Source organism: Furipterus horrens, unplaced genomic scaffold (genome assembly GCF_987537825.1).
Source record: "Furipterus horrens unplaced genomic scaffold, mFurHor1.1.pri manual_scaffold_2, whole genome shotgun sequence".
Classification (NCBI taxonomy): Eukaryota; Metazoa; Chordata; class Mammalia; order Chiroptera; family Furipteridae; genus Furipterus; species Furipterus horrens.
Window position 1 is genome coordinate 128,919,319 of NW_028327172.1, and position 26,746 is coordinate 128,946,064.

Genomic DNA, 26,746 nt, shown 5'->3' on the forward strand with positions numbered 1-26,746 from the left:
TCTCCATTAGTTGTTACTCTGTTCAATCTGTGATTAGCCGGCAGGTTTAAGGACCAAGGGCGGGGCAGCTTAATTCCTGTAGGCGGGGATTTTGCTTCCCCTCAGGCTGATGTCACTTGGAGGAGAATGGTCTGCCTGCAGTATGGGAAATGAGTCAGCACCAGGACGTGTTCAGCTGCTCTCTCAGTTCTCCCCTCAAAGCCACCGCCCCAAATTCTCCCCAAGTGTCTCTAATCCTCTCTGCCCTCTCTCTGCTTGAGCCCAGAGTAAGTGGGGGTCAATATATTTTTGAATGTGATCTGTTTAAGAGCTCTTTGTCTCCAGCTGTTTCTTTCAGGCCAGCCAAAAAAAACCCCCCAAAACCCTACGGCTTTTCACTTTTCAGCTCTGCATGCTATCTTACTTTCTGCTCTGTTGCTGTAGGCTGGGAAGGCCAGCTGGGGGTTTAGACCCTGCCCTTCTCACCTTCTCAGGGGGAACCCCTGGCTGCTGATCTTTTCTCAGTTCCTTCAGTTGTCACCCGTGGGAGCTCAGCCAGCCCTTTTGCGTCTCCGTACTTCCTACCAGTTGCGTTGTGATGAAGTGGCCTTTTCTGTCTGTCCGTGATTATAAGGCTTCTCTCCATCTAGTGTTCAGTTGGTTATTCCAGATGATTTCTCCACAACTGAGTTTAATTCCAGATTGGTCCTGGGAGGAGGTTAGTGTAGCTTCCACTTACTCTTCAGTCATCTTGGAACTCTAAAGTGTGGATATTTACTTTCCTACACACTCTTAAGTTGTCCAGGAGATAAAGTTTATAAGCCAGAGGCCAGAGTTCTCAACAAATGATTCATTGTATTTCACTGGGAGAGGACTTGAGATCCTTCCATGTTAGTACCTTGGAACTATCTCATTCCCTCTACCTCTGCTTATAGGAAGCCTGTAGTTTGGATGTACAGTAATTTACTTAATCAGTCCCCTGTTGATACTTTCATAAATTGTGTCCAACTCAGCATATAGCTTACAAAGTAAGAGGAGGGTTATTTCTCTATGTATCCTTTAAAAATTTCTCATTTAAGAAGGGCTGATCAGTATCTAATAAAATAAAAGACTTCAAGGGGATTAGTACGATCAAATCACTCTACTTCTTAGCTCTGTCTTGAGCTCTCAGGTTGCTTCTCTTTCATTGAGATAACCTAGAAAAAAATGGTCAGATTAACAGATTAAAGACTTGCTAACTGCATTGTTACACAAAGCAGACATGAGCTGTGTCTAGACCAGATTCCATGTGTTGGCAGAAACCACTGAGCAATAACGTGAAGTGAGCAGAGTGGGGAGGGGAGCAGCTGCCAGAGGTTGAGCTTGTCTTTGGAAGGACAGTGATGCTTATGGTCTGTGTGCTCAGGCCCTCTACTCGGGGAGCCCAGGTGGTCTTATATCATTTGGTCAGTGTCTGTGCTTGCTTCCTCTCAGCCACACATGGGAGCTGCAGAGTTCTGACTTAACACCATGTGGGGCCCCATGAAAGTCAGTTGTCAGCTGACCAATGTGTATAATGTGCACATTATACATGAACTAGGGAAAATCAGGCAGCTGCCACTTGGGCGGCTATCTAAATGAATAAGGAAACGCAGGGTGCTGAAGGGCTGTGATAATAACTAATTCTGAATTTTTTAAAGTGAAGTTTTACTTTAAGCCACCTTCCCTGCTTATGTGTGCAACCCAAAGATGCTTCCTGGGCCCACATGACTCCGCCCCTTTCAGTCTCTTTCAGTTAGCAAATCAAATACTTGATTTGGAAAAGAGTTGTTTCTGAGCATAGTTGCTTAAGTAGCAGAGTCACTTTTGTATCAGTGGAGGTTAGTAATGGTTTATTTTATACATACACATACATACCTATCTGCACACGTTATGATCTGTGTAGCTGGTGCCACTTCTGATGGGCATGTTCACACATATATATATAACCTGCATATACATCACAATTCATGTAGCCCATGTCAGTTCTAACGGGCACCCATATACATGTATATACCTATCTGCACATGTGTCATGTTTCTTGTAGCCCATACTACTGGTGGGCCCACTCATGCACATATATACTTACTTGCACACGTCATGTTTTGTGTAGCCTGTGTCACTTCTGGTGGGAATGGTCACATAATGTTTTGAAGCACATTTACACACAACCTTGGGCCATAAGTGCCTTTAGCTCCTATAGTGCAGTGTTAGGTGGTCAGCGCATACCCCAGTCTGAGCAACACTTCAGGTCGAGCTCCCTCTGTTAACAGTGAAGGAAAGAGTCTCCTGGGAGGAGTCACTAAACACCTAGGGCTGTGCATGTGGCACCCTGTGTCATCTTTCTTATCAATTAAAGCAACAGTGATCTTCTTTCAACTTTACAGTTTTAGGCTAATCTAGTATACTGGAAAGTAAACCACTTGCAGTTCCTGATATATTTCTGACTTTTATTTTCAAACTATTCTGATAAATAGGGCTTGTCTGTATCACATGACCTTCAAAGCCGATGTAAAAGTCTTTTCTTTCTGTAAGATTAAAAAAAAAGAAAGAAACCTTTGAAGTTCTTTCCTTCTCAATTTCTGCACAGAGACTCACATGGTGGTGATGCTGAGACATTGACTGTTGTTAGTTGATGAGCCTATAACAGGCAAAGTTTGGACTCAGAAAATAAGGGAATGGAAAGTCAGATGATTAAAATCAGAGAGAGATTATTCCTTACCTAATTTAAATGGAATGCATTCCTCTCGGATTTCTGTAAAATTATTGCAGTCATTAAAAATATTCAAAACTTAAAATTGACTGTTGTATTTTTCGGTAAGAACGAAATGAGGACCAGTTTTCACAGAAAGGAAGTCTCAATCTTGACCTTGATATCGCGAGCAGGAAGTCAGTGTGTAAATCTTACTCATTTTAATTTCTCTGTAATCATTTTAAATGGAACTATCATCTTTGAATAATTTGTGGGAAAGAGTTCTTAATTAATCAGATGCTAAGGAAGAGAATTTAGCCACATTAACTGAATGGACTGTTTTGTCACACTTAAAGCCACTGTTGGAGCCCTTCTCTCTGGCCAGTAGTAAAGCTGGTTACTGCAGGGTTTTTTTGAGAGAATATCAGCAGCACGTTCCAGTCACTAGAAGTAGATCGCATGTTTTAAAACTGCAGCGTGTTTCATTGAAGTCAGGGCTGCTGCCATCTTTTCCACTAGAATGTAAGCATCACCCGGGATGACTTTATCCCTGTCTGCTGGGGGTTCTCTCACACGAAGCAGGGCCTGGCACATAGTAGTGTTCAGAAATCCTCATCAAATAGATAGTTTTGTAGTTCAGTTTTATCAGTAATTTATAAAGGAAATCCTTCAGCTGTCCTGAAGAGGGAGATGTAGAGAAGAGAGCAGCCAAGTGAGAATATTGAATAGCTGGCATGGTAGGCTCCCTAACACCTTTTTTAAAAATAATATTTTATCTATATATTTTTAGAGAGGGGAAGGGAGAAAGACAGAGAGGGAGAGATACATCGATCAGTTGCCTCTTATACATGCCCTGCTGGGGAATGAACCTGCAGCCCAAGCATGTGCCCTAACCAGGATTGGAACCAGTGACCCTTGGCTTTGTGGGACGACGCCTAACCAACTGAGCCACACCAGTGAGGGCATGCCTTAATATCTTTTTTTCAAGGGAACAGTGGAATTTTTAATCCTGAAAAAGCCATGTGTGATACAAGGTTGACTCTTCCTTTGAATGTTTTTGTTCTTAGGGTCTATTTTGGGTGAGTTAGCCATCAAGGAATGTTTAGAAATGTGTTTATTTGGAGATGAAGTTTCCTGTTCCTCTTCGAGGTATCTGAGGTCATATAGTACAGGCTGCCTTGAGTGCCTGAAATTCTGCCTAGCACATGTGATAGGAAAGGCCCAGAGGGCGTGCTCTCCAGAACCCTGCTGTGTCTCCTGAAGACTGTGTCATCTGTTAGACGCTTAGTTTCTACAACAGTTTGGGAAATGGTGATGACCTAGGGGGGAATATGGTGACCTGATGCCCTTGAACTCAGAGGCCATGGTCACAACAGGGTCACATGGCACGTGCAGATCTCCTTTGCAGCCCTGTGAGAGCTCTGCCCCTTCAGGTGGAAAAGGGCTGTCGTGCGTTTGCCACATCAGCCTCTGCTGGACACACAGGTGTTAGACCTGTGCGTTTACATGAACACTGGTGCACCTGAACAGGTGGATGGTTATTGAGACAGCCACACTGGTTGTTCCTCAATATGCTTTTCACAGCTGGCTCTGTGGACCTGAGGAGATGCAACCTGTGTTCCAGGGAAGGATGCCCTGCCTTTTCTGTTTCTAGAGTGGAGTGCTTGCTCTCTGGTCTCTTCTTCAGATGTAGATGACTGTTTTGTAGGGAACTACACCTTACAATAAGAAATGGGTGCTCTGCAGTTGGTTTCTGACACAGAGCCAGGAAAACACACTGCTTCAGCATTTCATGGGCCAGCATTTTCCACATCATGTATTTTTTTCCTTAGCCATGAAATTCCAGCAGATTGTTAGGCAAAACAGTTTTGTGTCTCTGTGTGACTGGGAAGACAGCTGTTAGTCCTAATGAGGAGTGCTAGCATTACAGTCTTTCCGTTGATTGAGACCCTCGGAGGGAGCGAATGTTCCAGATCAGGCAGTGGTGTGTGGTGAGGAGGTACCGTGCTGTCAGCTGGAAGCACATGCTCGGCTGCTCCCGGCGACAAGATAAATGAGTCTACTGGAGCCTGGCAGAGTCTGAGCTTTTCCAGTGTGCGGCCGTGGCGGCCCTGCTCCCTGTGGGACCCGAGTCGAGGGTGCCGTTGGACGACTGCCTCTGCACCGGCTTTTTCCTTTGATGGCCCACAATACCTGTCAGCACTGTAATTTATTAAAAACCTAATGTCTTCCAGCGTTTCATTAACATAGGGTTCGATGGTCTTTTATGGAGATTTTTTCCATTAATTTAGCAGAATGTTAACTGAAATTTAACTTGGCCCAAACCTTCTAACGGCTAGAATTTGCAGGCAGTGTGGTGTCATGAGCTGCTCCCAGGGTTCTATCAGCAGTTGGATTCTTTAAACCTTGCTGTGACCTCTGCATAGACGAGGAGTAGCACCTCGTTCTACTCAAGCCCTTGTGTTGTTTTATAAATGGGGACTTCAGATGGGTCACTGGACTGATGCTTCTGGTTTCCCATTTTTCCCTTGGTGTAGCACAGTGGTCACCTGCACACCGGCCAGGTTGAGACCCACTTAGCAGGGTCGCAGTACAGATTGAATGCCGGTGGAGCAGTTTTAAGTCTAAGTCTAGGTTGAGCCTGGGTGTTCTGAACCTGAGATGTTTATCTCTTGGTTTAGACTCTAAAGTGAAATAAAAATAGTTTGAAATTATTGTGAGAAATAATGAGGATGTTTATGTAAAATATGTTATTTATTTGTAGTTAATTTTTATGCCTCTGAAAATAATATGGCTCTTAAATATTCTGCGAGGCTGTTATTTAGGGCCAGAGTTGTCAGGAAGGGTGAGATTATTTTCTTGACCATTTCCTCTTCTTCTTAAAAAGTTTTCGTTTTTTAAAAATTTTTTTGTATGTTTTATTGATTATGCTGTTACAGTTGTCCCAACTTCCTTTCCTTTTGCTTCCCTCCACCCAGCAACCCCTTCCTCCAGCAGTCCCTGACCATGCATGGGTTGTGCATAAAGCTCTTCTCAACATCCATCCCCCTGTCTCTTCCCCCCACTCCTACCTTGCTTCTTAATTAATTTTTTCGTTCTTACTGAGGATTGACAAGTAAAAATTGATTCTATTTAAGGAATACAATGTGATGTTCAGAATAAATATCCACTGAAATGATTACAGTCAAGCTAATTAGCATATTCATCACCTCCCATGGTTGCCTTTTCTTTATGTGTGGTGAGAGAACTTAAGATCCACTCTCCCAGCAAATTTCAAGTACATGGTACATATGAACTACAGTCACCATGTTGTATAGTAGATGAGGTTCTGACCTTTGCCCTTTACTTGTAGCACCGTGACCTCTGCTGTGTTTACCGTGGGAGATAACGTTGTTTCAGGTAGTGATGACCGCACTGTGAAGGTCTGGGATTTAAAGAACATGAGATCCCCCATTGCGACCATTCGTACGGACTCCGCCATCAACAGGTGAAGGAAGCTGCTCATTGCTTAAGATTTATACTTGACTTGAAAGGGTTCATTATAGTGCAGTAATTTGCCCATGAGCCTTGGGAAAGTGGTTTAGACTTCTGGGGAAATATTTGTTATTGATTCTCTAATGCAAATTCAGTATCCATAAACATTGAAACTTAAATGTAGAATCAGGTTGGTGTAGTGGGCTTTGAGAATGAGAATGAGGCAGTTGTGGCCCAGTGTCATGGTGCTTCTGTCTTAGTGACCATGCTGTACACATGAGTTGCATATACGTAACTTGGTCTCTGTATCCTAAAGCTATAGACATGTAATACTTGCCATTTGCTGTTGTGTTTGCTGTGAAGTGTGCATAGTATGGAATACCCTACTGCATAAACTGTCAGCTCAGAAACTGGTGCTGTCATTGTTTTATATGGAACCTACTTTGTCTCTTCTTTGCAGGATCAATGTATGTGTTGGCCAAAAAATCATCGCCCTCCCCCATGACAACCGACAAGTAAGATTGTTCGATATGTCTGGTGTGCGGTTGGCACGACTACCCCGCAGCAGTCGGCAGGTAACCATGCTAGTGATGCATGTTCACAGAGAGCCTCATGTCTTCCATCTAGGTCATCAGCAACTCATGGAAACACACTGCGAGTCACACATGTGTTTTCAGTTTCCTAATGGCCACTTTAAAAAAGACATTATTTTAATGATATATTTTAGCCAAATACATCCAAAGTAATATCTTTTGAATATGTCATCAGTATAAAAATATTAGTGAATTTATCTCTTGTTTTCTTACTAACTTTGGATGCCAGATTTTCATTGCAAATACTTGATCTGTATTTAGAGTTCCTAAAATTTAATGTTGAAAATGTTTCCCAATACCTGAACTAAGTAGTAGTTTTTAAGTTTAACTTAAATCAAATCCAGTGTTCAGTTCCTCAGCATCACCAGCTATGTTTCAGGAGCTTGTTTGCATGTGGGTTAGTGGCCGCTGCCCTGGGAAGCACAGTTTTAAATATTTACAGTTGAACATACACAGATTGGAAATATGTTAAATGGCAAGAGTTTGCAAGGTCAGGCAGGAGTGGTGGTTGTGGATTGTGGTAGCTTCTTTAGAAGGGACCCTTCACTCTCAGCCAGGAAACCCCTTTCCATTGTAGGTTGCCAGTACAAAGTCCATTGTAGGTGTGACTGTCTCAGGAGCTAGGACTGCTCGCTTGCATTCAGCTTTGATGGTGCAGTGCAGAGGTGTTGAGTCAGTATATACCGAGGTGTTTGCATTACCTGTCACAGTTCCCTCACCTGCAGTCCCAGCTCAGACCTCCTGACTTGGTTTTTGAGGGGTGCCTGGGAACCTGTGTTTAGATTTGTTCTCTGTGTGATTCCAAGTTTGATGGGGAGTCCCAGAGTGAGTGACATATTGGCTCCTTCTGTGGAGGAAATGGATGTAGTTGCAGTAACAACAACCAGCTGACCTCTCCCGACCCTCGCCCCCCTCCCCTCTCCCTGCTTGTTGAAGCAGCCTTTCTTCAGCTTTTGTGCCTAACTTCCCCACCAGATGGTCACTTTCTCTTTTGCTTTTTTTTTTGGTCTTTTATGTGTGTCACTGTGATACCTCATTCTTTCTAAAGGAACTAGTTTTCTGATGCTGCAGTCAAGGTGTCTGTGTGCCCTGGCATGCCACCATCATGGCTGCATCGTGGTGGGTACTCATGACCCTTGGCGTAACTGCCCCGTGTCCTCTTTTGGGTAGAGCCTCAAGGTGCAGTCATGGCTGCAGGCTGGCCATGGGGCATTGGGGCTCAGGAACCGCAGACCTAGGCCGTTCTGGAAGACGGTCAAGTGTGATTTGCTGCCAGCAGCAACAAGTCTAAGTGGCACCAACTTTCTGAAAGCCCTCTGTACTTAAGACATGGCTAATTTTTCCGTGTGGCTCCCATGTGTGCTTTTCAAAGTTAGTTACTGAGCTTCTTAATTATGAGTGCATGTCACAGAAACACTACTTGTAGAATTCGATTAACGACAGAAAGGTTCACAGCCCCTAGGAAAGCAATAGTTGCTTGCCTGTGATTTTTGTGTTTTGGTAACTGCTGAGCATCACTGATGCATCCTCTAAATGCCTCTCCTATACAGTAGGGTTCTCTCTCTCTTTTTTTTTAAGCTGCACCTGTGCAATACATAAAATTGCTATGCAACGTGGAAAGCCAGCATTTTCAGACACAAGTGTATAAGTATGTGGCTTCATTACTTTCAGAATACTTCCCCTCAGAAAATTGCAGCAGTTCTTGGTGGGGCTAATTCTGTAGACACAACTTCATTTTTAATTATCTGTTAACATTCATCCGTGTTGGAATTGTAGAATTCCGTTGTGCTTGGATTTATTTCCTCCGAAAATGGGTCATGAAAAGACTTATTTTTAATATTAATGAATAACATTTCATTTCATGTGAACTTGTAACATTTCTTCAGATAAATCAGTGTGGTTTTCAGTGTCAAAACCCTGGTTCACATTGTTCCAGCTTCTTTCAACTGACAGATTTGTAAAGAGATGATGAAACTTGGTTGCACTTGGTCATGGGAGCATCAGGGGCTTATGATATAAAGTTGTTTTACCTTGGGGAACGTGTAAGGGATGTTTTCCTGAGTGTGGACTGAACAGGTGCTCAGGGGGGAGAGGGTTGTGGTGCAGTGCACAGTGGGAGGTATGGGAGGTATGTCTACAGATGGGGCACAGGGTGCAGGGGTGCAGAGCTTTTAATGTGTGTCTGTGACTCCAGGAGGGCAGGGAGATTTTTTGGGTCATGTCTGTGTGCATCCTGGGATGAAAGGGTGACTCTCACATACTGTGGGCTTCCAGCTCAGCGAGTACTTGGCTTCTGGATCACACCCATGTTTGTAGGTGCTGCAGAGTCATTTCCCTCACCCAGTTAGCGGAACCTGATCTCAAGATTTGTCCAGGGAATGCCTTAAGTTTATCATATTTAACTAGCTCTTTCCAGAGGCTTGATTTTTATTGCCAGCTAATGGATGCTTATTCATTCTCTTCTCAGGTTCCTAACAAAGAAGTATAGAAGATCGCTTTCCTAACCCTTTGTTCTGTGGGCTCCTTTTTTGCAGTGCTTTCATTTTCTGCCCTGTGTAGTTCTCTCTAAAACATACAGCTAGTAATATTCATATGTGAATGTTTTCTAGAGGGAAGTTTTGCGCCATTCTTTTGAGGGTTTCTTTTGCATACTAAATTTCTGTCAGCTGTTCCTAATCCTGCTTCTTGTACTTTATTGTAGGATATAGTAACAGCCATGTTTTAGAGCAATGCATTGTGCACTGTAAACTTTGCACATGTTTTGTAGTAATTTTTTCCAACATTCTGGTATTGAAGTGGAATTCCTAAAGACAGCAGGAATGTACTTGAAAGGCCATTTATTTTTTTTCTTTTTATACTTGGCATGGAATGTGTTTTTCTTGCTGCTTTAATACCTGAACCAATTATTTATTAAAGTGGTATTTGAGGTCTTTGAGTGAATGTCATTGAGTTTATTCCCAAATTTACCTAGCCTTATTTATTCATGAAAACAGTTCAAATTGATTATTTTTATTTATTTATTTGACTGTAATCTTACTCATTTTCTTAAAAGAATCATAAGTGATTTTGGTGTCTCACTAGATTCGTGTTGTGTTTGACCTCATTCACTTGTCGTGGCCTTCCCACCATCACATCCCTGAGAGCCTGTTGCCATACTCAGTATTTTTTGGCTCACTTTGACTAATCCTACATGATAATTTTTTTCCTCTCGATTTGGTTGCTTAGATTGGTATAGTTGTTAATTTGGCTGAGGTTTTATAGCTTTTATGCTTGAGGAATAATACACTAATTCTGGTTTGTGTGATTGGTAATAGGGCCACAGAAGAATGGTGTGCTGCTCAGCGTGGAGCGAGGACCATCCCACATGCAATCTGTTCACCTGCGGGTTTGACAGGCAAGCCATAGGCTGGAACATCAACATCCCTGCATTGTTACAAGAAAAATAAGGTGCCACCACAGTTTGCCATGGACCTGTGACTGGAGCAGGCTTTTCTCATACTGATCAGCCGTTTTTGTGAGAGCTGGATACTGAGGAGGGTGATTTGTATATGTCGTTTTCACATTGTACCCAGCTTGCATGAAATGTACAGAACTGTGGTTTTGTTTTTTATCAGTCTTGTCTGTGCTGGCATCCTCTGCTCAGTGGGAATGGAGCCCTTCCCTGTAGCACGTGGCATTTGACAGATGTCAGGAGGGCATCACACTTATGTGAGTTCAATGTGAACCTGTGTATTACTGTGAGCGTAAGTCTGTGGCATTTCTGGAATAATCCTACATATCTACCTTGTCCTGGGGAGACTGCTGAGCTGTGTTTGCATTGGCTGATGAATGGCAGGATTAGTAAAAAATTTTGTGTTTACTTCCATGTGAATATGTAGCAAGTGCTGTCATGTAATTCAGCTCCAGCTCTTTATTCTGTTACAGTTTTGTGAAATTACCTGAATCTTAGAAGTTAAAAAAATAGCATCAGATGTTGAGTTTGCAACATTCAGAGTTTCTTTTGAAAAGAAAAAGTTTGTTCTTTTTTTAGAAAATCATTTCAATATCCTGAGGTCTCATATTAGCAAATTCTAAAATATAATGATTCTAATCACCAATTTCAGATCATAAGCAAAATTTAAAGCACTTTAGTTTATAGCTATGGTTATAAACAGTTTTTAAAAGTTTCACATGACTTATCCATTGAATGTGACTTGACCTTTTTAAGAAGGCTCTACTACCTGAAGACGAAACCTTATTTATTTTCTACACCTTTGGTTTGCGTTTTTCTTCATGGGTTCACTTCCTTGGTGGTATTTGAGAGCCAACAATGCAAATAAATGAGTACTACCTCAAAAATAAATGTTTGGAAAACTTGGGAGTCTCACTGTGCCTAGCTAACTAAGCACTTTGGCTTTTAGCTGGAATATGGAGTTCAGTTCAGAAGGCAAGAAAGAAAAACAACAAATGTATCCTGAAGACAAAAGGCGCTTCCATTAGCTACCAGGGTGACAGCTATAGCCATACTTCACAGGTGACAAGATGCTCCTGTCTCAGCTGCTGGGACACCTCTCAGTGCCAACCCTCCCACTACTGGGCTCGTCACTCTTGCCTTCTTAGCAGTTACTGTGTCTGATGTTTGTGAGTCGTGTTATTGTTGAGTTCTGGTTTTGATAAAGAGACATCTCAGTGTACTGCTCCTCATATTTTTAATCCTTTGAATATACCCACTTGGGGACTGGCCTCTTGGAGAGGTACAAGAGAGTGATGATGTTCAATATGGCTGTGGGTGACCCCATTCCTTGTGTCTCCAGCTTTGTAGTGACACGGACTGGAGTGCTGTTTGGTGTGGTGTGGCGTGATGATGTGCAGGCTGCCCCTGGGTGGAGTGCCTAAGGCTCAGGTCCTACAGTAGCTAATTTTTGAGACTTAAGCCGTGGATCATTGGCGATTCTGAAATGATTTATAGAGCCTGGAAGGGAAGAGGGACCAGGAAAAATCAGTAATAACAGTATAGAGTTGAGGTTGCTAACTAAGGACAAACAAGAATAAGTTTTAGAGTGACTTTATTTTTAAAATTCAAGAATTGGTTGTATTTTTAAAGTGTGCCATTTGCCCTGAGCGCACTGAGAACAAAGGCAGCTTGTCAACTTGTCACTGTGGGCCTGAGCATCAGGGTCCAGCCAGGTTCTCCTGAGTGTTCCTCCATCAAGGTGTCTGATGGCCACACCTTCTTTACTGCACCAGACCCCCAAAGGCATGAGCACGAGGGTTTTGTCCAAATCACACTCTTGGGTTCCTCTGGTGTTTTAATTTAAACATCTGGATGTCTTAGAATCACTGTTAGGAACATTGAAAAATGTGTATAAATAGCCAAATCAAACTTAAGAACAAGATCTCTGCCAGATTAAGAAATGTGAAGCTTTTAAATACATATTTGTGATTACCATTTAATTCTGTGCAGACCAGTGCCCTTCATGGTAAGCAGCTGCTCACTTTGCTAAGTGGAGGGACCAGTCTCACTCGTCTCCTTGCGGGCACAAGTCCTCGTGGTGCTGGAGCAGGTTCCCAGGCACAGGACGTGCTCCAGCTAGCTCCTGCATGTCCTCTGATGGGATCCTTTCAGCTACTCTGGTCATAGTGCTGGTGACTTCAGAAGTTATGAAGGAGATTGGGGATAGTGTGTGTGTGTGTGTGTGTGTGTGTGTGTGTGTGTGTGTGTATGTGAGTTTGCATGCATGTATGTGCGTGTCTGTGGCTAAAATTGTCATGTGGTCAGCCACAGGTGATCTCATCTGAAATAGGGTTTTGAAATGGGAGTTGTTTTGTCCTGTATGCTGACATGTCCAGAATTTCATTTAATAATGGAAGGGAGAACGTGTGGTTACTGAAAACTGTGTATTGATAGATAATTTCATAGGAGATACATTGTTGGACAAAGCAACGCTCTTTCAACCACTGCACATCAGTTTCTGTAAAGTCCAAGATTCTGTACATATTTTGCAATCTGAAGAATCCTATGTAAAATTATTTGTTGCTTAAATGTGTGAAAAACAAGTTTCTTTGGGAATAAGTATGCATCTGTAAGTGTTGTGTAGAAGCAAGTGTTTTTTTTATTGTATTGATGTAATTGTTTTTAAGTGTTCAGTGTCTTCATTGCAATATGTAATTCATTAAAAATCCATGTTCCATAATTACTGTTGTAAAAGTTTTGTTATAGGAGTCTTCTTTTTTATTATTTTACTTAAAAAAATTATTTTACTTTTTAAAAATGTTTTGCTTTGGTGGAGTTTTGTTAATAGCTACTGGACATCACAATGAAGTAGAAATTGTATATAAAAGTTGAAAAATTTTAATTTTAGGCTTAAAAGATCAATTGTGTTATATTGCCTATCTGTTTGTTAGGCTAATATTAAGTGATACATAATTATGCTTCTCTGTTCCATCCCCATCCCAAAAAATTCTGAAGGAAGTTAATGATTTGATGTAATACTATCATTTCTCAAACTTCCCCAGAGTCTCATAAGATGCTTGTTCTTACCACAGGCAGGTAGGCTTGTTTGAAAGTTTAAAAAATCGCAGTTATGGAAAGTCGACCCCATTTTCTGTGGGACAGTGCAAATCAGGATCTGGGGTGGCTGCCTGTCCTCCCTTCTGTTCTTACCCATGTGAGTGAAGCTTCTGCTGGTTGCAGGAACCTCAGGTGTTGACACACTGCACTGTGTTCCTGCCTGCCAGCCTGCATTGCACAGGTATTGGCAGAAATGCCCCACTGCTTACTTAACTCTCCTAACTCTTAAAAGACATGTGATTATTGTCAAAATTTCATAATTACATCTTCAGTTACATTTAAAAGTTCACATATTAGTATAAAGAATCAAGAAAGCAAGACTTGTATTTTTGCTACAGTGTCATCAAAGTGCCACTAAGCTGTGTGTCTCCTTTAACTCTCCATAGGTTTTGTTCTCTCTTAAGTTAGAAGTTAAAGAAATTATCCCCAAAATTGTGAAGACCTCAATTTTTATATATAACATACATAATCCATATTATAGAGGGAAGCAGCTAAAAGTGAAATCAGATAAAAATTTGTGTAATTTAAAATTAATTAAAATAAAGCATTTTAAGCAGCTCCTGGTCAAAAATAAAACAGAGTAAGCAGCTCTTTGGAGCTGTAAGAGTTACGTGATTGACAAGTGACAGCCATTTGTGATTTGCGGGCTGGGGTAGAGAGCAAAAAAGGAGCAGCATTAGATAGTTTGGTCCAGGCATGTGGTTAATCTTAAGCTTGAAGGTCGGCGAGGGTGTCAGGGACTGAACGCCTTTTCTGACGAAGCTTCCAGGAGGAGCAAGGAAATGCTGCACACAGCGTGGTGGTGCATAGAGTGAGGGGAGGACATTGGACAGGGTGGGGTGAAAGACAGGCCCTGAGTCATGCAGCAGCCTTGGGGAGGGCAGGTTTGCTCCTGCGCTTGCTGACTTGTGGGGAAGCACTGAGGGGTCAACGAGGAGCCATGTAGGTGGAAGATGTTGTCACAGGGTGTGCTGGTGGAGGGAGAGGTCTGACTTGGCAGGAGAGCAGGCAGTTCTTGCTGGAAGGCAGGGCTGTTTATTCTGCCATTCAGGTGTGTTACAGAAAATGCTGTTACTGGGAGCACACAACTTTGACCTCAGGCGCTCCTTAGTTACCCAAAGGATGTTTCCAGTACAACCTAGAATGTATGAGAAGGACTTTTTCCTAAAGGAAATGGTAGTGGGATGTGTTAGGAAATTAATCACTATTTAGAAACATTGGGTTTCAGTTACCTTAGCTAAATTTATTTCCTGACTGCTGGGCATTTTGTCAGCACTGTGATACAGACACTTCCTCTCACACTGGGGGTGCTCCCTCCGCCCCTCACCCTCGTAGGTTCTAGTGAGTGGTTATTTCACGCTCCATCCAACCCAAACTGGGCCTATCAAGATCCTCCCCTGAAATTTTTGGAACTAGAACTGAGAAAGTCAGTCTCCAATAGCTTCATATGAGTGAAAATAATGCAGATGTACTAAGAGAAAATAACTAGAATTGTGTGCTCAGCAAACTGCCTTTCAAGAAGGTGTGAAATGCAGATAATGGGGTAGTTTTCACCAGTACACCTTTTCTGACATACTGTAAGGAAAAGTCACAAAGGAACAGTTTCAAAATGGACAAACATCCTGACAGATAGACATATAAAATAGTGTCTGGGGTTAATGGCTTATTTTATTTTATTTTATGGAGTAAGGAAAAGATTATTGGTCAAGAAGGCATAAGTCAAGGAGATGGAAGACCTAATAGCGCCTCTCAGATCTATCTTGCTCATTGGACTAGGTTAAGAGCTTTTAAGGGTTTAGGGGGAACACATATGCAGCAGTGCTGGTGGGGAAGATTTTAGCTGGAGGACCCTGCAACTGGGCCATTTATATTAAGGAGCTTCAGCACTGTATCTTCCTGGACAACAGATCCTTGGCTTTTAAAAAAGAAATGTACTGACTAGAGAGGGAGAGGGGGGAGGGTGGTGGAGGGAGAGAGAGAAACAGTGATTTGTTGTTTTATGCCTTTCCTGGTTGATTCTTGCATGTGCCCTGAGGATCGAAACCACAACCTTGGCATGTCAGGACATCGCTCTAACCACCTGATCTACCTGGCCATGGTATGACCCTTGGCTTCTGGAAAGGTTCTGGTGTTCAAGTTTCGGTTATGTCCCCGTCCTTTGGGTGTGTTTGTGGGGAGAGGGGGGTGCTGGTACTTTGGTTCTGGGTTGAGCTGCAAGTCAAAATTCTCATTTTTGTGTGTTTGGCTAGGGGAGTGAAATGATTCATTTTAGTCCTTTTTAAATCGATCATAAGTATGTAGTAAAATTTCAAGGGAAACCACAAAGAAGAAAAATACCTTGGAAAGAAAAAATGATTAAAAGTGGTTCTAAGGGGGTTGTGAAATGCAAATAACTAGGCCGGAAGTGACTTTTTAGTGTATAAAAGTTTTTCTTTTCCTTTGAGAGAGAGAGAGAGAGACAGAGGAGAGAGTAGAGAAGCATCGGTTTGTTTTTCCACTTTTTTATACATTCATTGGTTGATTCTTGTATGTGTCCTGACTGGGGATCGAACCCACAACTGGTGTATTGTGATGATACTATAACCAACAGCTACCTGGCCCAGTCAGAGCTAGTTTTGTAATTTTAGACTCATTGAACTACATCCCACAGTATCTGAAAAGTTCCCATTTAATGCTAGTCACAAAAACATAAGGTACCTGGTGGTGAACAACTGACAAAGAGAATAGAGGCTTGAAATTACCCATGGGAATATAGTAACATTTTAACAAAGACATTAAGAAAGACAAAACGAGAGACCATGATGTGTATTAATTAATAGTAAGAGTCAATATTGTAAAAATGTCAGTTTGCCCATGTTGGCAAGTGGATTAAGTAACAGTTCCAATCCAGACCACCCCAGTGTTTTGAGGGATTTGACAATCTGATTCCTAAATTTATTAGAAAGTGGACAGACTAGTGTTAACAGGATGTCCAAGAAGAGAAAGGAAGAGAAGGTAAAGGAGAAAAGTAGACTTAACTTAAGCCTGGCAGGGCTGTGGTCCATAAAGTGTGGTATTGGCACAGGGAATGGAAGAGCTGACCAGTGGAACAGAAAGCCAAGTTGATTTTTAGAAATGTGTAAACTTGAAATATCACTGGAAGAAAGTGGCCTATTTAAGTAATGGTTCCGGTGCTACTGATTATCTGTGTGTGTGTGTGTGCGGAGGGAGAGCTTGGGTCCTTACCTCACACCAAAAGAAAACTTCCACATTATATGTTAAACAAAAAACTTAAAAATTTTTTTTGAGACTTTGAGTTTATTAAATAACTATCGAAAAATGCATTAACCATACTAGAAAAGATTGATATATTCAAGCATATTAAGATTATAGGATACCTTAGACTTAAATGATAAACCACAAATTATAGTTGCAACATGTAATATGCAAAAGATTAATATTCAGGACAGTAAAAATGAAATTCTACATGTCTCTAGGAGGATGCAGCAGACATGAGTATATATGCCACAAAAGAGCTGAATAGCCAATTAATAAATATAGAAATTAAGAAAATAAAAATTAAGGCCAAAATGAAGTACCATCTCAGAACTGTTAGATTGGGAGAAGCTCTGTCAAGCATATAGACTGTTGGAACGTTTATATGTATTATTGGTTTGGATATAAAATAATACAGCAAATTGGAAAGCGTTGTAAGGCCGGATGTGTGTGCTTCCTGCGCTAGTGAGTGCTAGGGATACAGTTAGAACACAGTTTATTAAAGTCTGGTGTGTGGAGACCTTGCAAGTCTGTTAAAATGAAGGTTTCTGGGTCCAACCCCACAGCTGCTAATCCATAATCTTCTTTAGGAAGCAAGAATGCATTGCAGGCAAGCTCCTGCATGTGATCTGTTTCCTGGGTTGAGAGCCACTGTCCCACGGTACCTTTTGCAAATGTGCACTAGGGAACCAAGCAAGGTTGTGCTGCCAAACGGACAACTTGAGTAGAGTGACAGGGACTGGTAGAGAAATCGTGGTATGTCTACTCAATGGAAAATTGCATACCAGTAAAAATGATTGACACCCCCCCCCCACAGACACACAGCTATGTGCAAGTGTTGATTTTAGAAACAGTGTTGAATGAAGACATAAGTCACTGAAACTATACACGGTGTGAAACTTTACAAAGCACACACAAGCCCAACCATACATGTTTGATTATGTTCACGTATTTTGGGATATGGGAATGAAAACCCAATATTCAGCATGGCGTTTTCTGAGCCAGAAGTGGTGTAGGTGGGAAGTGGACGGTGGGATCAGTTAAGAGTCCAGTCTGATTCTTAATTTGGATAAGTACACAAATCTTTGTTCCCGTGTTCATACTTCTTAATTGTCATTACAAATATTTCTTTAATGCATCTAATGTCATTAACAGAGTAATATGACAATTCTAAAGAGAAAGTGTGTATTATTCTAAAGATGGATAAAGTGAATGCTGATAAAATGGATTTACAATAATATTTAACCACACCCGTTTCAAGCTTATTCATTTAATATCTGTGCATTTAATATCTGTGTGTTAATTTCAGATATTACTTCTTTTTCCACTTACAAACAGATAGTTTTATTATTCTAAAACGTCTGATTTTCAGTTGTTGTGTACATTCCATAGGAGGAAATGCAAAGCTAATTTTGTTTCGGGATAATGTTCTTGAAAAACATAGTCACTGAGGAAATTGTAAACCGGCAGTGTTACACTGTGTCAAAATTGGGTTGTTTTCAAATATGTTTCATAAATCCCAGCTTGAAAGTGGGAAATGTAATAAGGATTTCATTTACCAGGTGTGATCATAAAGCAGTAAAAGTAGTTTTCTTATGTTGCTCACAAACTGGGCCTGAAGATAATTTCAAATCCAGCAGACTGTCCAAAAATTGTGTTGCGCACTGGCCACATATCAGAATAAGGATTTTTATTCTCACAGTCTGTGTTGTGGGGAAAAACTGTACAACATTTTAAACTGTAAGTTAAAGTTATACTTGAGTAAGCCTTGGTGGTTTATGTTTCTCAGGAATGTGATCTCATCTGAGTCATTGAACTTGTTGACATTAGGTTGTTCATATTATTCCCTTGTTATCATTTAACACCTGTAGAATTTGTAGTAATATTACTGACATCCCCTCCAACCTGCTCTCATAATACCGGTAGCATTTTACTGTAATTATTTGCTATGGTTTTTACCATCATGTAGATGTAAGCTTTGTCAGGAACTGTAGCACGAGGCCTAACTCATGGCAGTCCTTTGGAGATTCTGGGTGAGTGGCTGATGAGGGTTGTTTTGGGCAGCATCCCCCAGCTTGTGCATCCCACTTTACACTCATGTAAAGGATTGCTTCCCTCGCCTCCTGCTCCCCACCCTGAGATCTCACTGTCCAGGCCCCTTGTAGGCTGTGCACAGCTCAGCAATGTCCCCCTGAGGCTTCTTGCCCTCCATCCTAGTCTGAAGAACCCAACTCAGGTAGTCCCTGCTTACTGTGTCAGGAGCTATTTCATATCCTCAGTAAATTTCTCTAAATCTTGAAAAACTTTAATGTATGAAAACAGCAACCCACATTTTTCAGCACCTAAACAGTCAGTACCATCTCCTAAATCAGTTTAAAAATGGAAGTGCTGAATTCCTGTGATGCGTGCATGCCCCTTTTCTGTCTGACCTCAGAAAGCAGATGTTATCGTTCCCTCCTGGCCACATGAGAAGCCACAGTGAAGGCTGTCACGAGGGAGCCAAAGCCCAGTGAGAGGGCTACTAGAGCGGTTATCAGTGTTTTCAGATATCATGGGTGGTAGTTGCCTTACTCAGCAGTGTCTGGTTTTAATCTGCTCATTAGTCCCTCTGCACACTGCTGCCTGGCCTGGAAGCTCATCTGTTGTTTGAATGAGTGGCCCTGCAGTCTCTTTGTGGAAGGTGGAGAAATAAGGGAAGAGGAATAGTTCCCACAACCTCTGCTGCTTTAAAACCATTCATCTTGACTGACAGGAAGGACGTTTAGCTGGCCTGCACAGTGGACAGGCTGGGCGTAGAGCTGCTGGCAGAGCCCACCAAGGCCTCCTCAGTGGTTGTCATCTTTGTTGTTAAGCTCCTACTGGTGCTTCTCCCCTTCTAATCCACCTGCGGGTACCAGTGTCCTTTTCCTTCACACGCATGTACACATATATGCATGCGGAGGCACACGTGCACATATGTACACACATGTACACGGACTTGATTTGAACCCCAGTTTCCTTCCCTTCACCATTGGTTTTGTGTGGATTTTCCTTTGTTTCATTTAGCATAGCTTTCACATCTTCCCTTATGTGTTTACTGTACTTAAGCATATCTGTCAAGTCTGTGAGCATCTTTATCACCAGTGTTTTGAACTCTACATCTGTTAGGTTGGCTATCTCCTCGTTTGTGAGGTTGGCTATCTCCTCATCACTTAGTTCTCCCACTGGAACCTTGGTCTGTTCCCTTTTTGGGGTCATACCTCTCTGTCTCCTCATCTTGACAGGCTCCTGTGTTTGTTTGCCTCTGTGTCTTATGTAAAGCTGTCACACCTGTTACATTGTAAGGGGTGGAGCCTTAGGTATTCGTCAGTATTGGTGACACATTTCACCATGCTGTGGTGCTGTATGTGGGGGAAGGGTCTGAGAGGGAACAATGCCACTCACCCCTTTTCCAGGCACTTCTCCCACTTCCATGTGGACCTGGCGCCCCTCTAGCTGTTGCCCTGGCCGTCGTTCCCAGAGTGGGTAGGTCTGCAGATGTTCTAGGACCATGGGGGCTCTTTAAACAAGCAGACTCTGTTGCGAGACCGGCAGTTTCTGCCTCCACTCCAACCCGCACTGGTTTGCACAGTCAGAAGCAATGAGGCTTCATTTTCCCTGGTGCTGGGGCTGTGAGCTGTGCGGTCTGGTCTGGTGCTGGGAGGGCTCCCCAGATGTCCCTCCTGATTTTTAAAAATGTTTGACTGCACTTTTCGCCGGCCTGCCACTGTTGCCACTGCTGCTTCCACCACACCGCGTCCATTCCACCCCAACTCTGCCCCTCTTACCTGTCTGGATGAGTATTTCTTCTTTATATCTTTGTTTGTTGGACTTCCATGCAGCTCGATATTCTGGAAGTTCTGGTTGTTTCTAGTTTTGAGGTAATTGTATTACTTCTTAGTTGTGGAGGGAGATGCAGTTTGTATGTCTATACCTCCATCTTGGTCGGAAGTTTGTATGAGGAATTTTAGGAGAACATGTGACCTGTGAAAAATCCCACTTTTGTTGGTTGAGTGAAGAAAATGCTCTTCCTGGCAGGGGCATCTGGTGATTAATTTCCATCTTCAGGAAGTGCTGCTCTGCTTGTCCACACCTTGTGCATGATTGTTCAAGCTGCATTGTTCCTAATCATCGCACAGTAAAAACAATCTGCACGTCCATCAGCTGATGAATGGGTAACACAGTGGGGCATGAAGAGAAATAGAGGGATGACACTAACACATGCTACGATAGGGTGAGCCTTGGAAATGTAGGCCAGATAGAAAGGCCACATGTAGGATTCCACATGAAAAGGTCGAAACAGGCAGATCTGTAGAGATGGAAGCTTCATTTGTGATTCCAGGTTCTAGCAGGGCTGGCAATAGGGAGTGACTACCAATGGTACAGCATTTCTTTTTGGGTGGTAAAGCGTTCTGCATTTAGACAGTGGTCGCACAACTTTGTGCCTTGCCGTCCCGATGCCAGGATTTGAAGCATGGTCCTTGCTAATTTCTTGGGTTTGGAGGATTTGATTTAAGGACAAATTATAGAACTAGAGTTGGGAAAAGGAGGGAGAAGAGTGGCTGCTTTGTTTACTTAATTTGAAATTTCTCAAAGGGAGGGACTGTGGTTTCTATAAAACATGAATTGAGTTCCTTCTATGTGCTGTTATCTTTTTCGTTTCTAGTATCTCCAGAAATGACCAGGAAGGCATTCACTGTGCAATTTTGGTACTTATGTTGCATTTAACTGTCTTGAGTCATGAGAAATTCTGTATTTCTATTGAAGCTACAGACCAGGCAGCCTTGACTGCCTAATGTTAGAGTTTCCAAGCTGATAGGAACTGCACTTATTTTATTATTCTCCTAGCATAGCACTCTACTCCAGTGCTCAATAAAAGCTCCTTGATGACAATGAGAGGGTAGTTTTGCATGTATTACAAAGAGGAAAGTGCCCCCAACTCCACCAGCTGGAAAGCATTGGGTACTGCAGCTGCTAGAACTGGCTCAGCTCACTCAGCAGATGCAGGACAACTGCTGAGGGTGGGTTATGTTTTGGCAGCATCGCTGGGTTTAATTTTATTATAACTTGAGTCTTTATTAGCTCCTGCTCCCACCTTCTAATGCAGGACTCTGACTTGCTAAGGTTTTCTGGTGTCCTTAGTTCTCTAGCAATGCTTCTAGATTTGGGGCCCATGATGATGTCTTTCTACAACAAAGTGAATCATATAAACCTGGACATGTGTAGGGTTTTCCTTCTACCACCTGATAATGGAGGTCAATCATCAGGCCACCTGGCTGACACCTTTTCTGTTTTACTAGTCCCTTAAACCATCATCAACAGTAGTGACAGCAGCAGTTTCATGCTTTATGTCCAGTCATGTGCTGCATAACAACATTTTGGTCAGCAATGGACAACAAATGTGACAATGGTCTCATATCATTATAATGGAGATGCGATGTCACAATCCTATCACCTAGTGATGTTGTAGCCATCACAGTCCCATAACACATGCTTTCCTCATGCTTATGGTGATGCTGATGTAAACAAATTTACTGTGCTGACAGTTGTATAAAAATTCAGTACATAGCAGAGAATGAAAAGCATATAATTTTTTTACAATATTGCACTAACCAGAATTAAATGTACTAACTACCAAGTCTGTTGGAGTAAAAACAGGAACCAGAGTTTTTTCTAACAGCCTCTGTGTTAGCCTCTATTTTAGTACATTGACATAACTAGGGGTGTCAGTTCTTGTCTAGATAGGAGGTGAATGACCACAGGAATTCGGCTGATGCTAACCAATTCAACATGCTGATGCCGAGATCTTGATCAGGACCCATAAGAACACTGCCTACATGTCCCAACTTTCCTTCCCTCTCCTTATAAAAGCCACTGGCTTGACCAAAGATGTTAAGATGGTTTTTAGGACAGGAGTCTGCTATCTTGGGTCATGAGCAACTCTTTCCTTTTCACCAGCCCCTGTCTCACAAGTATTGGCTTTTGTTGTGGCAGGCAGCCAAACTTGCATTGGGTAATGCTACAGTTGCAGTGGCGGGCTGTGGCATCTAGGTTTGTGTGAGCACACTTTATCACATATGCACAATGAAATCACCCAAGAACACATTTCTCAGAATTTGTCTCCTCATTAAGTGGCACATGACTGTGTTAACTCATTTAGTTCTCACAACAACCGAGTGCAGTATGTATGCTTATTATCCAAAGTTTACAGATGGAGAAACTGAAACACAGAGAGTTAGTACTTTCCCAATGTCTTGTCATGTATTGAAAAAGGTAGAGGCGGATTTTAGGCCACATAGCCTCGCTCTGGTGCTGGTGTACTGATCACTGTCATAATCCCTAACTCTGGGAACTTTGGGTCTCTATACACATGTGCAGCTTTCTGATCTCCCTGAGTGGTACAGGAGGCTCTAGATGAGAGTTCTGTGATTGCAGTAGGGACATGATTGCCAGGGTGTCTAGCAGCCCATGTTCATAACCACCCTCTGAGAGGCAGAAGATCAGAAGTAATCCCCCCTCACTCTTTGATGAGTTTCTTTCTGAGTACTCACCACTGGTTACTCATGTCTATCCTGTGGAGGGTTTCCCGCCTCAGGTTATCTTTGTCACCTTCCTTGGGCTTGTTTGGTTCTTTCTTTGTGTATCATCCATAGTGTTCCTCCTTGAAGCTTTCATATATGGAGGCGCTCTCTACCTCTCGGTTCTTTCCTGCTTGCCAACAATTTTAAATTTCTCACCACCACTAAGTACCCTTTCCCTCACTCTTAGAACCCCATACCAAGTTGGATCCTACTGATATTGCTATGGGTTGTGGTGATAGCCTCCCTAGAAGCTCATGTAGTTCAGCTACAGGCTGGGTGTTGAGTTCTTCATCTCCACAGTCCAACCATGAGCTTCACCTCAGACGTGCAAACTGGATCAAAGTCCATGGATGGTAGGATCCATCAGCTGGAATCTTCTCTAAAGTGTAGCCACATCTAGAACCTTTGCTTTCATCCAGTAGTAGGTTCTCCAACACAATCATGAAAGTTGGATGACTATATCAGGTGTGAATTCCTTAAGAAGTGCCTATGATTTTATCTCCAAATCTCTGGACACTTCACACAATAGCTGCCTCTTAAAAAGTTCCCCTGGTGTGACATTTCTTAGCTAAGACTACAAGTATTTATAAATCCAGAATATCAGGCATCTTTCTTTGAGGTGAAATGACTTGCATTTCCATTTTTCCTTCTATAAAAAGGCTGTGGTCTTACCTTCTTGTTTCTTCTTATTTATGGAACCCACTTGCTATGATCCTGGCCTCTCATGTTACAGCGTTCTCATGCACCCACCAGGGGCCCTTACCTTCCTCCCAGCTGACTCAGATACCACCGACCATTCCTTGACCATCAGTCCCTCACACATGAAGTTTTCCCAGTCATTCTATTCTACTGTCCTTTGCATTCAATGGAAAACTCTATTATCTAGGTACTAATTATGCTCTATCTTATGACAACCCTTGCTGTTGTCTTTACTATTTAATTTCTTTATGTTCTTAAGTCCTATTTCACCAACCAATCTGTCAACTCCTTGGGACCAGAGATCATGACACATCTTTTTTATTTTCTCTGAGGACTGAGTACAGTGACTTGTTCATAGCAAGGCTCAGTAAATACTGTTTATTAAGGAAGTTGGAAAGAGCGATGACTTTGAATCTCCCTTTCACTGACCAGGCGAAATCTCAGGAATGGTGGGAAAAGTGTGATCTTCTAGTTGGATAGTAAAAGGAGACAAATCTTGATGCTAATAACAACTATTATCATTATTACTTTTTATCAAGTGCCTACTTTTTTAGTTTTCAATTACAGTTGACATTCAACATCATTATGTTAGTTTCAGGTATATAGCATAGTGGTTAGACATCTACATAGCTTATGAAGTGATCCTCCTGATAAGTCTAGTGCTCACTTGGCACCACACATAATTATTACAATATTATTGACTATATTCCCTATGCTGTACTTTACACCCCAATGACTGTTTTGTAACTACCAAGTTGTACATCTTAGTTCCTTCTCCTTTTTCACCCAGTCCCCCAACCCCACTTCTGTGTGCAACCATCGATTTGTTCTCTGTATTCATGAGTTTGTTTGTTTATCTTTTAGATTCCACAAATAAGTAAAATCACATGGCATTTATCTTTCTTTGTCTGACTTATTTCACTTAGCATAATACCCTCTAGGTCCATCCATGCTGTCGTAAATGGCAAGATTTCATTCTTTTTTTATGGCTCAGTAATATTCCATTGTGTATTTGTACCACATCTTCTTTATCTCTTTATCTGTTGATGCACACTTAGGTTGTTTCCACATCTGGGCTATTGTAAATAATGCTGCAATGAACACAGGGGAGCATATATTTATTTGAGTGTTTTGGATTTCTTTGGATAAATAGCCCAAAGTGGAATTTCTGAAACTTCTATACTGCTTTACAATTTAAAATTGGCTGCACCAATTTTGAGCACCTACATTTCTCTTTACATATATTGTCTCATTGACTCCTCACAGTAATCCTTCAATTTAGGTATTATCCTGTTTTACTAAAAGATGAAGAGTTGGGTTTAATGGCATAAGGTGACTCAAAGCTAGAGAGTGTTAATCTCTTTGTGAAAATTGCCTCTACTCACTGAAAACTAGTTCTAAAAACAGTGGGAAGGTTGCTGTTGCATGAGTCTGCACAGAACTTAGTGCGGGATAAGGTGGGTGGACCCTGGTCTTCATTTGGGAGACTTCTCTCCTTTTTGAATGGGACAAGTGGCTAGGATGTCAGTAGAGGTGTGCCATCCACACAGTAGCCCTTATTTGCATGGTGAGCTTTCAGTACTTATAGTATTTTTTTTCTTTGAAATTCAAAGTAGTGCTTCATAAGGAGCAGACAACCTGCTTTCAGTCCTTGGTGTTTATGTGAAGAAACTTAATAGTGGGTAGGGTGAAGGCTGTATAAACTTACACAGAGGAAGCTGGACACCTGCCTTCAAAGAGAAACTCAAGCCAGAAAGAAGCTACAGTCTGGGTCTTTGTGAGAAAAAGGAGATTAAAAATCAGATGTTGTAGCCAAGGTGGATGGAGGCCACCCTACCCTACATGTGAGACGTCTCATTAACAACAGTGAGCTTTGTCTTTGGCTCTGCTCCCACACACCAGTTTGGGGAGTGCAGCCACTTCAAAGTCCTTATGTGTTGGGGAGGGGTCCTCCGTGATGTGTCGGTTCATCATGGCTACCTTCCTGAGAGGAAGCCCTCCCACCAGGCCATGCCCCAGGCAGGCCCACCACTGGCCCTGGGGCTGAGATGTCCATGTAACAGTGAACTTTCTCTCCCCTGTCCTGTGCTGTGATGTGCACACCAGAGCTGTGTTCCTCAGCCCAAGTCATCAGCAGGAGGTGATTTTAGTGAAAACTGACGACAATTCATTTCACTCTGCGTCCCCATCTATTCCCTATATGAGATCATAGCAGTAGGGCAAAGGACAGACCAGATGCTGGACGTGCATTTACACTCCATTCTCTAGACAGAAGCAGAGTCCAGGGGCAGAGCTGAGCTCAGAAGACTCCTTGTCTATCTCGAGAATGGACTCCTGGCCACCCTGCCCAGTTTCTTCTGGATGTGCCTGGAGATGTCTGAGGCCCACAGAGTTTACTGTCCATCTGACTCTTGCTGTCCTGAGAATCCAGATGAAGAAAGAATTTCAGAAGCAGGAAGGAATGTCCCCCTTTTTAGATGTTAACAGAAGATTCCTCAGATGTACCCCCAGTTAACTAGCCAGGGCAGTGTGCATTTTCATTCATCTTGGCCACAATGCTTCTGAAGCCGCTTCCATGTACAGGGATGCCCCTTTGTCTTGTGCTAGAAGCAGAGTCTGGGATGGGATGCTGAGGGTCCAAGCACAGCTTCTATCTCTGCCACCATGGCTGCTTTTCCCAGGATCCTATTGTGCAGGTCAGGATGTCAGAGGACAAAGCATGCCTGAATTGTCATCTGTAGTAGACGCTCTCTGCAGTCATCAACATGTGATACTGAGATAGTCACACTTGTGTCCCCTCCTGTAACCCCAGCTACTGGAGGCCTTTTCCAGAACTCCTTGTCCATGAACTTCCAGCCTTCCTCTTTCCAGGCTTCTGGCCACCAGG

The 26,746-nt window shown here is 42.4% G+C and overlaps 1 protein-coding gene across 5 annotated transcripts in view; it reads left to right on the top strand.

Annotated features, from left to right (window-relative positions):
• Window positions 1-12,444, top strand: part of WDR37 (WD repeat domain 37) — a 67,294-nt gene extending 54,850 nt beyond the window's left edge. For 4 of the 5 annotated variants that reach the window (XM_090266447.1, XM_090266444.1, XM_090266445.1 and 1 more), the window contains exons 12-14: window positions 6,042-6,176; window positions 6,624-6,738; window positions 10,071-12,444. In XM_090266447.1, coding sequence (XP_090122573.1) covers window positions 6,042-6,176; window positions 6,624-6,738; window positions 10,071-10,202 — 382 coding nt within the window. In that variant the 3' untranslated portion in view covers window positions 10,203-12,444. The remainder of the gene's footprint in view (window positions 1-6,041; window positions 6,177-6,623; window positions 6,739-10,070) is intronic. The other variant, XM_090266448.1, reaches the window with a different exon arrangement.
• Window positions 12,445-26,746: the final 14,302 nt, after the last annotated feature.